Source organism: Pinus tabuliformis, chromosome 2_2, assembly GCF_031772625.1.
Source record: "Pinus tabuliformis cultivar Carrire ecotype Pingquan chromosome 2_2, CPIR1, whole genome shotgun sequence".
Taxonomy (NCBI): Eukaryota; Viridiplantae; Streptophyta; class Pinopsida; order Pinales; family Pinaceae; genus Pinus; species Pinus tabuliformis.
In genome coordinates this window covers 276234429-276249293 of record NC_142300.1, presented here as the reverse complement: position 1 = coordinate 276249293, position 14865 = coordinate 276234429, and the positions used below count along the sequence as shown (strand labels likewise).

The following is a 14865-nucleotide window of genomic DNA, read 5'->3' as shown; positions in this document are numbered from 1 at the left end:
TCAAAGTAATTGCAAGTAATTGGTATGTTAATGCAATCTCAATAGAGATGATGGCTGGAAAATCAGTAGGTGCTGGATTCCAGCACTATCTTCTTAGTTGGTTTTTCTGTCCCCTCTTTTTTTTTTTTTAGAATATATATGTATATATGCAACATTAACGATATTTAATAAATAATTTAATTAAATAAATAAATTACCTTTTTAAGCTAACCTCTGAATTATTCTATTTATTTACATAGTATTTTATCCTAACTTTATAATTTTTATTATAAATTATATATATATATATATATATATGTGTGTGTGTGTGTGTGAGAGATTATTAACAAATAACTATTAAATCACTTCTTTAAACTAACCATTATAAATTATTATTAAATTAATAAATGAAAATTCTCAACCTATTATTATGATTTATATATATATATATATATATATATATATATATATATATATATAATTATTAAATAATTTAAATAAATAAATAAATTATCTTTTTAATTTAACCATTAAAATTATTTTATTAATCCTAACTTTGAACTTAATAACCTAATATTATAACTTTAATTTATATATATATATATATATATATATATATATATATATATATATATATATATATTAATTAATTTAAATAAATAAAAATAATAATAATAATAATATTAAAATAATTAGACCTGGGTCCTAAGGTCAAAATTAGGCATTGGAGACTCTGCTCAGACTATTTCTCATGCTAAGCTGGATCTATTTCTTCAACTTGTCCTGACGATGAACCACACTAGTTGGTTTGAAACGCGTCGACAAATGTTTGTCTACATGTGATTTAGGCCGAAGGTATTCTTTCAACTATTATGGATCACAGAAGCCTCAATTCAGCAATTGTTATTGTTATGTGATGTGTTTATTTTAAATGAATGTGAAAACGTCTGTAGTTAGGATACACTGTGTAGTAATGTTATGAATGTTAGAAGGATAATTAAAGTATAGAAAAGTGAAGTTAAGAGCCACTCCGCGCAGTCCCTCACGGTTACAGAAACCTGGTTCTGTAACCACCCATAGCCACCTTGGGTGAGATTTCGACCCACTTGTGGGTCCTTGCCGAAAGGGCCAGTGTCTAAGGGTTTTGTTGCTACGAAGTACAAGCCGAACCTAGGTCAAGCCCAACTGAGCCAACAGTGCTACCATATGCCCCATTGGTCCTCTCCTCATGTCTATCTCCATGATTGTTCCCCAACTGTCCCTGCTTTTGCAAATCCAAAAGGCTCTTAAGGATGAGTGCATTAAATTTTTCTTGCTTTTCTTGAGCTCTGGCAAGAATTTCCTATGCCTCAATTAACTTTTCATTATCTACCTTGCAACTTCTGATATCTTCCCTAAAACTCCTCAGTGTATCTGCTAGATCAAGAGAATACTCTTCTCCTTATTGCTCAACTGACCTTTCCCATTCCACTGATTTCACATCATGCCTGTAAGGGGAGTCATGTGAACTATAATCCACCACTCTATTCTTCATCTATGATATTCTATTTCCTGCAAACATACCATGTTAGATAAACCAAATATAAGACATAATCAAATAATACCTCAGTGTATCTTAGGGGAGGGTATAGCATCTTCACATGCCAATCTATATTAGCATGATACAATATCACAAACATATCAATTCATACATAAATATCATAATCATAACCATAACAATGCATGCATAACAAACACATTGATAACTAACATGCATGCATAACAATCACATTTAGCCCATCCAATCCAAGTGTTTGAACTTGGAAGCTATGATACCATCTTGTAACACCTCCTCCCACATTTACCCACTTTTACAAGTTCTGCAAGGTAAACATGAGCCGAGTGTCACTATGATATGATCTGACCTCCAAGTTCCAGTTATGGAGGTAGGGCCTACAAACCAAAAGTAAAATGAAATCCCTCAGGGACTATAGATCACTCAGGAGCTTACCAACCACCCCAGGTGATCAATCCCTGAGTTGGAACTCTTTTTCACTAGGTTTACTCCCAAACCACACCCATAACACTTCATGCATGCAGTTGGGAGGTTATAACTACACCCACAAGCCTGTATCCATGCAGTTATGACCCAAAATCCCCTATTTTGTGCATGCAGTCATGAGATCTGTGCCACTTTTTCAAGATAGCCTCCATATCACTACCTAGAACTACATGTAACTTTCCAGAATCATGATAATGATGATACCAATGCTAAACAATCAAAGCTTGAGCAAGATATTTACCTAGACATTCCTAATACATGATAGACATTTCATCAAACATATGATAAACATAGAAGCTATAGCTCATGAATTCATATTTGATTATAAACTTCTAAACTACATCAAAGAATTGTCAAGAAGGTCCAATGTCCTCTTAAGATAATTGTAACAACACTTGTTAGCTCATGCATTCATCAACCATTCAATAACTTATCGAATCATGAACAAGTCCATAGTAACCACACATCATATAACCATGCATATAACCAACATATAACCAACATAGAATCCATAACAAATCAACGACAAGACCAATATAATAACCAAAACAAGTGCTCATCAATCACAATAAGAAAATAACCTATATAAACATATGTAAAAGCTAACCAAGTGAGGGACTTCCAAGTACCACTTGACCATAGATTGGGTTGAACTAAATCTCTCTTTCAGCTAATCAACCCCGTGCCATATTCCAAGCATAAATGCAGGATCATATGGGTTAAACCAAAATTAAACCAACCAGGGCTTCTAAAGGCCAAACCACCTCAACCCTCAACCACAGTGACTTCACCTAACTAATCTAGAAATCACTAACACCAAAACAAGCTTGGATGCCTCCAAATTTCTTCACCACATCCAAAGGAATTTTCCTGTCTCCATCCATATTTCAAGAGTTCTAGGAGAAATCCCATCTCCACCCTTGACCCTTGGGAATTTATTGAGACCACCTCACTAGGATCCAAAGTCTATCAACCATCCAAAGCTTAAACCAACATAAGGTACCACACACCATGGCTATCCAGGAAATGGAAAGGTAAGGCTAAAATCACTGTCAATCCAGGCAAATCTCATGCCAATGACAAAAAAATAACCAAGGAACCACATGCAAGTACCATGAATTCAGAAACCAATAAGGAAATCCCACATGCAACCTATTACCTGCAAAGTATCCCTGCTATAGCTATTGATCCATCCTTATTTTCCACTGTTCTCCTATTCCTTGTTTGTTTGTTGCTTGCTTTCTTCAAGTCCAAGTGAATGCTAGGATGCTCCAAGAATGATCTAAGTATGCAAGAGTGTAAGAGTATGGAAGAAGAGAGCCAAAACTAAATTGAAAAAAGTTGTGAATTGATTCTTTGATGTCTTTTTATGATTGATGTCTCCTTTTTCTTCATTTTCCTTCATTTTCCCTCTAATTTCCCTCGCATGCAAAGTTGTGTCTCTTCACCTTCCTTTTCTCCTATTTTCCTTTATTTTCATAACTAAGTGTCATTTATTGCCTCTTTTCCTTTGCCAATATATTTGTCAATTTCCATAGCAATTAATCAACTATAAATAATGCCCACTATAATGTTTTCCCAACATTTAGCTTGGAATACATGTCCCATGACCTTGGTTTTATTTCATTTACATGGAAAATCAACGTGTTACAACTTTCTTGTCTGTCTTTGGGTTAAATTAGCCCAAGTAATTTTTGTAACTCTTGGGTTATGTATGTGGGAATTTTGGGCCCTATTTGTTTCTCTTTGGATTGTTCTCTATCATGTTTTTTGTCAGGGGTTTTGGCCTTAAAGTTTGCCTGTTTGGAGCTAGTTTGTTTGGGTTTTAGGGTTTTCCTTTGTAGGGTTTTTGTCTGGACCCCTAGGGTAAATATTGTAATCTTGTAGTTTCTCTGTTGGAGGAACTGGTATATTTGTGCCCTTTTCTCGGATCCGAGTATCTTTTTCTTGATTACACACTTCATTTGCGTATATACAAAATGTAATTTTTCTTATTTTTATAAATAAAATTATTGTTTTTTTCTTGGGAAAAAAAATTAGATTAACTAAACTTTGTGATATGAAAATATTAACTAATGCTTACTTAGACCATTTACGTGTGAACCCAACCTACATGATGCATTGTGACTTTTTAAGATAGTTAAATTTAACAAATTTTACTCAACTTTGACATTTTCACATTTTTTAGTTTTACTTATGTATAATATAAAGTTGGTTGGTATTCATCGTAATAATTTTTACTTTGTAAATTCTTGCTAGCATAAATCCATCTTAAGTTCAAATTTATTAAATATAGAGAAATATTATAATTTTTTTGATTATTTAAAATGAATTTAGGTTAAAATGAAGAGAAAGGTAGTAATATTAAGACATAACATATTGTATTAATATTATTTCTATTTTTATAACTATAAATCTCTCTTTTTATTTCTCTATTTAATAATTTTTATATTACGTGTATATATCAAATCTCTCTTTCACATGCTTACATGTGCACATTATTTTTGTTTATTATAAACATTATATATTTTTAAAATTGACATGTAAACATTTCTTACCTATATTCCATCATATTAAACTATAAAATGCATTCTTACTTTTAATACAATAATTTTGAATGAAAACATTAATTTATTATATAAATATTAAAAAAAAAATATATACACAAAATCTAATTATGCAATAAAATAATTTATCTTTTTTTCCACTGGAAAAATCAGTAATTTTCATTTAAAAATTTAGAAAATTACATATAGTAGATGCCCTTGGCATTGCTGTGATGTTCATTCAAAATCACCTCGCAGGGTGTTGATCAGATCATGTTGCAAAAAAAGGAAATACATATATGTGTCTGACTGTTTTAGCCTGTTGGAGATCGCATAGGATCCATTTGCATACAAAATATCATCCATTATTATGTACAGTTCATCATGACAAAAATGCTTCGCTACTGTCGTCTATCGGGACTATTTTCCCGCTGATCTCTGTGATCGATATATGGTCTATGATAAAACCTGTGTTCTTCAGTCCCCTACTGCTCCACAATTAGCCATTCGCCTCTGGGAAGTACCGAGGCCTCTTTGGATAGTTTGTCAGCCTCACAGTTATGTTCTCTGTAAATGTGTAAACAGGAGAAATAATTAAATGCAGCTTTGAGAGTGTGTGCATCATATAATAAATTGCTGAGAGTGTGTGAATGACATGTGGAGTCATTATTGATCCAGTTCACAACCACCATAGAATCCCCAAATATATTCAGATTTGTGCACTGATGAGATAATGCGAAATGCATTAGATTTCGAATGGCAGATAGTTCAGCGTAATTATTCGATCCTGTGCCAAATCCCATTTTTACAAGGAATCTGTGTTGTTCATTTATATGTAGTATAAATCCACCTCCACACCCCGTTTGATTTGCTGCCCCATCGAAGAACCATGGGGTCGATTTATCAATGGCAGGCATCGCCCGAATCATCCTGGTTCGAGTGGGGGGAGGGTTAGGTAATTCATAGTATGCAGCGAGGATTTTCGCTTCAATCTGAGGCCAATTTACAGCCTGTTCCTCGAATATGACACGGTTCCGCACAAGCCAAGTGTGTCAGGATGCCACGAGGGGGAGGTTTTGTAGCTTGGTGCCCGGGTGGCATTGGGTCCAGGTGGACCATGCACCGGTGAGATCATCTCCATTCCAGATCCTCGCTATGCCCAGGTGAGTGCAGATATTGTTCCAAAGAGCGTGAACAACCGGACAATGGAGGAGAATGTGGTTTGAGGTTTCGGATGCCGTCTTACAGAATATACACCAGGTGGGACCGAAGACGGCTCTGTGAGTGAGGTATTCGCCCATGGGGACGATGCCTTTGAGGGCACACCAGAAAAATAATCTGGAGCAGGGAGGGGCGTTTAATTTCCAAATGTTATGCCACCACGAGGGCAGGGTATCAGGTATCCTGTGAGTAATGTCTCTGTAGCCATATTTGGGTGCGTATATACCATGATCCACCTTGCTCCATATGAGTTCGTCAGGTCCTTGTTTGATGCGGATATGGGATTCAACCAAGGCACGAATGTAATCACTCCATTTCTGATGCCACTGCAGGGGGAGATCGAGCTGCTGAGCAGATTTCCAAGCTTGTGAAAAAATGTCCATGCACTGTTGATCTGCAATATGGACGAAATTTCGAATATTCCGATTATGAAGATGTGTAATGAGGTCGCGGGTGAGGGTGTGCCTGCCCCCACAATTGATCCACGGGTCCAAGCCAATCCTGCCCAGCGACCCATCATTAATTCTCCATACAAGGTTATCTCGGATGAGGGGAAGGGAGTGTATCAGAGCCTTCCAGATTGATGAGCATCCCTTCGATGACCAAGATGGTAATCTAGCCCAATCCATTATATCCTGGGGCCAGATGTATTTGTGATAGGACACATGCGCCCAAAGATTTTGACTAGTTAATAGGGTCCATCCCATCTTGGCAGCAAGTGCCCTAGCGAAATCAGGGAGGTCTTTGAGACCCCAACCGCCCCATTTTTTGGGCAAAGAGATCTTCTTCCAGCTTATCCAAGCAAACATTCTTTTGTCCTGATTTCCATTCCAGAGGTAACGGTTGCATAGCTGCTGTAGTCGTCCTAGGATATTCCTTGGTATCCATGCTAGTGCCATCCAGAAAACCGGTGTAGCCTCTAATACGGATTTGATGAGCACCAGTCTGCCAGCCCTAGAGAGGAACCTAAAGCTCCAGCCTGAGAGTCTTTTTTCCAATTTGGCAACCAACCAGACCCAATCAGCTATTCTTTGACAGGTAGGCTTCAGATTGAAGCCCAAGTATTTGAGGCCTCTGTCTAGAGGGTGCGCATTGTAGGGGAAAGCTTGTAGGGCTAGCTGAGATTCTTGTACCGAAGTATTGGTGCAGCTGATGGTTGATTTCAACTGATTTGGTAACATACCAGTTGCAGCAGAGAAGAGTTGCAGGATCTTTGAGAAGGTTCGAGAGTCACGAATACTGCCATCAAGTATGATGAGAACATCGTCCACGAAGAGCAGGTGAGTGAGAGAGCAATGATCGGATATGCGAAGGCCCCGGATATCTCCAGATCTCTTGGCAGAGTCCATGAGGCGGCTAAGTCCTTCCATGACCAATAGGAAAAGCAGAGGAGATAGAGGGCAGCCCTGTCTCAGTCCTCTCTCAGAGTGAAAAAAGGGGGAGGCCGATCCATTTATGAGAATGTTGAATGTAGGGTATGATATACAGGCCATGATCCATGATATGAAGGAGTGGGGAAAACCCAGGTGGATGAGGATCATTTTAATATAGAGCCAGCTGACCCAGTCAAAGGCTTTGGAGAGGTCGATTTTGAGGAGGATGGCCTTTAGGTGTCTGGACCATATGGAGTGTATGGCTTCTTGTGCCAGGCCAATGGCCTCATGAATCTGCCTAGATTCGAGGAAAGCAAATTGTTGCGGGGCAATGGATCTAGAGAGGATAGGTCTAAGACGATTCACAATTGTCTTTGAGATGATTTTGTAGAGGCAATTGCACAGGGAGATTGGTCTGTAGTCATTGAAGGATTCAGGTGAATCAGATTTTGGTATGAGAGCAATGAAGGTAGAGTTGATGGCATGATAAATGGATCCTGTGGTTCTGCTCTCCTCGACTACGTCCAGTAGATCCTGTCCCAGAACATCATAGAAGGCTAAATAGAATTCGATGGTCCATCCATCCGGGCCGGGGCTCTTATCTTTTTTGAACCATTTCAGAACGCCTTCCAGCTCCTCCGCGGTAACTGGATCATTAAGAGCCTCCTCGTCATCCTCCTCCACAAATCTCGGGAAGTGATTTTCCACATTGATGATATCTGGCAAATTTACTTCGTGGGGACACTTGTATAGATCCCTGAAATGTGAGATGCCCAAGTGTGCGAGCTTGTTAAAAGTGTCTGCAGTTCCACCATCAGGGGTAGGGAGCTTCCAGATAGTATTAGATGCTTTTATACCTTTGGTGAAGCTGTGGAAGAACTTCGAGTTTTCATCCCCTGCTTGAATCCATAATGCCCTACTCCTCAGTCTGATGGATTCCTCTCTCTCATTGAGGATCTTTGCTTTTTGATTCTCCAGAGCAATTAACCGGCATTTGTCTGCTGCTGATATGAACCCCAAGCCCCTCTCGTCGGTGAGTGAGGATAACTCAGCCTCAATATGGGTAAGCTGAGCAATATCTCGAGCTTGTTTCTCCTTTGCCCAAACAATAGATATATGTTTGATCTCAGAGAGGTTCCTGCAGAATCCTTTAGCAAGTGATTCTGTGCCTCTGATAGGGTGTGAGGACCAGTATTCAGAAATCATCTTGACATAGGATGGGTCCTTCAGCCAGGTATAATTAAATTTGAAGGGAGCCTTGGGTTTTTTGAAGGGGCCCTGGATCTCCAGGTATATAGGGGAGTGATCCGACAAACCCCCCGAGCCAACCCATTGTTTGTATAGCTGCAGTCGCTGAAGGAGTGTCTCCTTCATAAGGAATCTGTCTAGTCTACAAGCTAGTGCAGCTTCCCCAACCCTTCTGTTCCTCCAAGTGGGAAGAATTTTCTGCATGGGAATATCAATAAGATTTGTACGCTCGAGAAGGTTAGTCATGTAGTCTGAGATGGAGTCAATTTGTGCAGACGAACCCCAAGATTCCCTGAAGCCTAGAGAAAAATTAAGGTCTCCTCCAATAATAACCCGGTCTTCACTTGTTATGGAGAGATGTAGAAAATGTTGCCAGAACGATTCTCTCTGGGTGCATGGGGCATATACATTGATAATACGGAGGTTCATACCCAGATCAGTGGAGAATATGTCAAGTCCCAGGAAACCTGTACCTCCCCAAGTCGAGTCCACCTTGATAGAGGGAGGGTTTGTACCAATGGCCAAACCTCCAGATCGGCCAGCGGCATCAATAGCAACGTAGTTCCAGCCAGGGGTCAATGCTTGCATTGCACGGGTGATCTGATCTGCGGAGCAGAGGGTCTCCTGTAGCATAATGATATCGAGAGGCTCAGTTTCAATGAGCCACTTCATGGCTAGTTTCTTGGAGGAACTAGCCAATCCTCTGCAGTTATAGGACAGGCACTTCATGGGGGAACACCTCTCGGGGTGTGTCCTGCTCTAAGGACCCCGTCAATGGTGGATTGCTTGTCGGATACAACCTCTGCGCCGGCTTGTTTTATAGCCTTAGATAGGTGGGATTTGCGTCCTCTGATATTCACGGTTCCCCCCTCTGGTACCGCAATGCCCAGACCCGAGTGCTTGGTGGAGGGATCTTTGGCTAGAGATCTAGACTGAAGGAAGTATGAATGTGGAGGGGAGGATTCCAAAGGAGAGGGGGAGGCGCTAGACATCGGGATGGAGGTGGCTATGATGGGATCAGTGTAGATCAGGGAGGGGGATGATAGTGCACAGTGAGCCATGGAGGTCTGTGAGGAGGATCCACATTCAAACATATCATCAATAGAATTGACAAGGAGGGGATAGAGTGCCAGAGACCATACCCGCTTCTGCCGCCAAGCGAGCCCTGGTTCTTGGCGGAGAGGGTTGGCGTAGTCCCGGATTGACCACAGGAGAGATAGTCGCCGAGGGCGGACCCGAAGAGGTAGGTCGAGCAGTGACAGGAGATGCCGTTCTGGTTGGAGCCAGGGTTGCCCTCGGTGATTCATCAGCTTTCTTGTTGAGAGGACAGTCCTTCGCTAGATGTCCCACTTTGTGACATCTTCTGCAACGGAAAGGAACTCCTTTGTAGTCAAGTAACTGTACTCTGATGCACCTTCCCCACTGAAGCGTGATCTGTTCCTCGAGTCCATCACGAGTGTCTAGATGGACCAAAATTCTTGCAAGGGTTCGGTTCCCAGATTCAACATATGTGCGATCGTAATCCAGATATGTCCCCAGGGCATTGCCAATTCTAATGAAGACTTCTTCAGCCCAGAAAGGCAATTGGAGACCTGGCAGGCGCACCCAAATTGGACCGGCTCCGAGCTGTTCGCGCTTTGGGTCAAAGAGGGGATTCCATCTCTTGAGGAGGACCGGTGCCATTTCTATATGCCAGTATCTGCCCAATACCAGATTGGTATGGCTTTCCTTGGAGAACTGAAGGGAAAACCATCCTCTAGGGAGAACATGGACCGCAGGAAGGTCGGATAATACCCCACCCCAGATCTCCTTTACCCACAGATTGAGCCGCTTCGCCGAGTATGTCCTTCCCCTGACATGCCCTACCAATACCGTGTTGGCCATGTCTATGAGTCCGCCGAGAGGCTTTGATTCGTCAAACTTTATGGTAATGTCCTTTGTTGTAGACTTAATGCACTTGATCTTCTTTTTGCCGGTGCGAGGAGCCGAGGGGTGGTCGACCAGGGGGTTGGTAATACCTTCCAGCGATGGGGATTTTGCAGGCTTAAATTTGACAGCGGGGGTTTCGAAACAGCCGGAGGGTCGAGCTCCCGAATGTGGGAGGTATGATGCAGGGGGATCCGGAGGAGGTGGAGAGGGAATCGAGAGGAGAGGGGGGGAGGTCGGATCGAAAGAGGGCGAAAGGGGAGTGTGAGATGCCAGGAATTGCAGAGAGCCTGGTGAGAGTGGGGGAACCTCGAATGGCGGCGATTCGATAGGGGTGGTTCCGGAAAAATCCTGAGAGGTGCGGTGGACGGCCAACGAGACGGAGGGCGGGTACTGCGGAATATCCGGTAGATCCGGTGCAGTAGAAGAGGATGCAACAAACTGTGAGCGAGTCGTGAATCTAGGGTTTCCAAAAATAACCTTATCCGGCGAGGGATCCGCCGAGTAGTTCACCGCCTCTAGCTCCCTAGAGTCGTCCATAGCTGTCACCAGATCGGCAACCGAAAGTGATAGGCGGAGAATCCAATGGGGGTGCAGTAACAGAGAAAGTCCGGATCTATGATCACGACGGTGAAGCGAAACCTGTAATAAGACCGTGTAAAAAAATAAAGACCCCTAATATGCCCTTGTCCGCGACGATCCTGCAGTCGACACGTTGTTCTTCAGCCGAGACCTTTTCGCGAGTGCGCCATCAGAGCCCTCCTCCCAAGTTCCAAGCACCACCCTTTGTTCTCTTCATCAAACAATTATACAAATGTTCAAAACATAAAGATCACAAAGACACAAGAGACACCAAAATTTAGGCTCCAAACAAGGGAAAAACACCACCGCAATAAAATAATTTATCATAATATAGTTATTTTTATTTTTAGAATAAAAATATTACTTTAATTAATTAATTAATTAATATATATATATAGATACGTACCATGGTACAACTCTTCAAGCCATGTCCTTATCATTAGTACTCGATAACACAATAGAACCTCTAAAGTGTAACCCAATAAATTCCTTTTAAGGAAAAATTGAACATGATGGTGAACCATATCTAGTGTTCAGACAAAACCTATGACTTTGAAGTTCTCAACTAAATGTGTTTGCAAACTGCTAAGTACAGGGGTACTTAAGGTACAATAAAGATTTTATAAAATTTGTAATATGGGTTTTTTTCGATAAAATTTAATATGATATAAAAGTTATAAACCTTTATGACTCATTTATGCTCTTTGTGGAGAATTTTCGGCCATGAGACTTAATGAATAACATTTTGAGAAATTTCTTGCAAATTTTGGTTATAAAAAGATGGATTCCATTGTGGGTTCGAATCCAAATTCTCTCCCCTTAGTGTTGAAAAATGTCTCTTGTAATTTCCTCCCAACTTTCGAGGAGTTTTTACTTTTAATTTGGAGACAAATTTAGTTTTTAATGTGTTTTTAGTAGGTTTTATTTATTAGTGTATTCTAATTCTGATCTATTTTTACAAGATTTGGGTGGCTCATTTGAGGTGAAGTGTTGAAAAATGTCTCTTATAATTTCCTCCTAACTTTCGAGGAGTTTTTAATTTTAATTTGGAGACAAATTTAGTTTTTAATGTGTTTTTAGTAAGTTTTATTTATTAGTGTACTCTATCTATTTTTACAAGATTTACAAGATTTGGGTGGCTCATTTGAGGCGAGATAATTTTGGATTTATATATGAAAATTTTAATATTTAATTAATTAAGAATGGAAATATATTAGTCTTTACTTTGTTAGGGATTATAGCATTTGTTTTGTCAATCAACATGCATTGACTTTGCATTATTTAAGAATGGAAACATATTTGTCCTTGTATTGACAGGGACTATAGCATTTGCCTCATTGGTCAAAATGCATCGACTTTGCATTATTTCATTGTGTTTTTACAATTGTAACCAAAGTTTCAGGGAAATGAAACATATTATTCATTGCCTTGCTAGGGACTATAGCATTTGCCTCATCAGTCAAAATGTGTTGGCTTTGCATTATTTAAGAATGGAAGCATATTAGTCCTTGCCTTGCCAGGGACTACAACATTTGCCTCATTGGTAAAAATGCGTTGGATTAGCATTATTTTGTTGTGTTTTCGCAATTTTAACCAAAGTTTCAGGGAAATGTTTAATATTTCTATTTTCCTGTAACTTGAAAAATAATTTCTAATTTTCTAAAAAACATTTTTCTAATTTTCGATTGGTTGAGGGAACGCTAATGAGACATAATTCCCTTGATGAAGGGTGTTTTTTTTTCTGGTATTTTTTAGTGTCAGACAACTCATTTAAAAAAAAGTTAATTTTGTGAGTGGCCATTTTGTTGGCGAGTGATCTCACACTAGCACTGACATTGACATTGTTATGCTACTGTTCTACCCAACGATACGAAAATTGACACAGTTGCAGGTCCTTTACGTAGGCGAGGGCCATGGGGTTGGGGGGGTTGCAGGTCCTTTACATAGGCATGGGGATGGGGGGATGAACATATGTCCAACTAATATTATTACGTTTTATTGTGTAGAGGTTCCACTGTGCGGAGGAAGTTTCATCTGCATAGTAAAAGCTCCGCACAAGGAAAAATATGCACAAGTTCCCTAATTTCACCGCTTCCTCCGCACAATGAAAGCTCCTTTCAAGTTCCTTGATTTCACCGTTGTTGTCATTGTCGTTGGTTGTAACCACAATTTAAATAGTCCCACGAGACTCTTGGTGAAACTATCTTGCTGGCATTGCAACTAAGCCAAAGGAAATCCATGTTATGCGTTGCAACCCCCCTTAGACTATTTCTTGAAAAACAACCTCGAAAAAAAGATTTAAAAAATGTACACAAGAAAATCATTGTAGGCCAAAAGCACCAGAGGAACATTGAGCTAGCAACCTAAAAACACTATTGACATGCCTCTATGCTACTAGTGTTACTCAACACATAACTTTGTTCAATCATTTTCTGAGTTAACCATTAAATGTAAGGCCCCATCAATTCACTTGCATGTCTCAATAGTAAACAAAATATGAAGCAATCCCCCATGCCTATGCATTTGGCATTGGAACAGACAAGGAGCTCACAAACTGCACCACTAGATATCCTAAGAGATCCATCGACATGGAATACCTTCTTAGACCTTCAAATGGATTGTCTAGAAGGAAAACAAAACATAAAAGATGGGATATCGATTTTGTGGATGATGGAGACATTCAACAACACAACATCAAAAATGGAAATCGAATTTCAACTATGAATCTATTATATTTTCCATATTTTGACGATTAAATAATTTAAAAATGTTAAACATGAATTAGTTTGTATGGAGCAACTCACAAGTAGCTCTCAAAAAGTGATGTTGATTAATATGCACAATAAACAAATAAACAAAGAACAACAATTACATAATTACATTTCTAATTTATTGTTTTTGAAGTGATTAGTTAGAAAAAATACGCATGTATGCTCCATAGCCACTTCCTCATCATTACGATTAATAATGAGATGATTTAAATTATTTTAAATTAAAAGTAATAATTTAATAAAGATATCAAATAGGGACAAAAGGGAAGTTCCAATGTTAGAAATATGTGTTGGACAGTTGGCAGTGATTGGATGGCTAGTGGTTGTGATTGTGTTGGCATTGATATCAACTAGAATAGCATGGTGATTGGGAGTCTAGGAGGAAACCCATGGTTGCTGCAGGTTTATGGTAGAGAATCATCATAGTAGTAGGCTTATTGAAAATACATAAAACAATGACTATCGTGATTAGGAGTCTAAGAGGAATACCATGATTTTTTCAGTGTTCTATAGAGAATCATCATAGTAGCAGGCTTACTTGAGAAGCCATAAAATAATGACTATGGTGGTTGGGATTTCAGGATTCTACGAGCAAAGAATGACAAAGATTTTGCAGTTGTTTTATAGGTAGAATATGGGATCAAATTCTACATCAAACCCTCTTCACTGGAAAGTTCTCTGAAAGAACTTTCCAACGGTGTCTTGAAGTTTGAAAATGGTCTCCTGGATCAAAAGTTGTGGTATGCCAAAGTCTGGGACATGAAGTCCTAATCAGGTTGAAATATCGAAGGTTAGCACATCGGAGTAGGTTATTTCAGAGATCGGAATATCAGAACCTTGGATCACATTAGGACCTAATATCGAAACATTAGAGCACGCTGAATCAGAGAGTGGAGAATATGGCAACCCTAAAGCATAGGATCATAGGAGAATCGGAGGGAAGATATCGAAGCAGGAAATATCGTGATATCAGAAGCTAGAGGTCATCAACATATCGTAGGTTAGATCATATCGGAATATCAGAAATTCTTAACATCTGTATTATGATAAGTTACAATATTTATTATTGCCAATATTGTTAAAGCACAGAGGGATGCTTAGCAGAATTAATAAAGAAATTTCTTGCAAAACCAAGGCTAATCAGGACCTCTTCTCTCTCCTCTGGTAGGACACATGGC

General features: G+C 39.5%; 1 protein-coding gene across 1 annotated transcript; it reads right to left on the bottom strand.

Moving 5' to 3' along the window:
* Positions 1 to 5051: 5051 nt before the first annotated feature.
* LOC149192374 (uncharacterized) lies at positions 5052 to 5483 on the bottom strand. Its single transcript, XM_089406917.1, has one exon. The coding sequence runs from the start codon at positions 5481 to 5483 to the stop codon at positions 5052 to 5054; it is 432 nt and encodes a 143-aa protein (XP_089263043.1).
* Positions 5484 to 14865: the final 9382 nt, after the last annotated feature.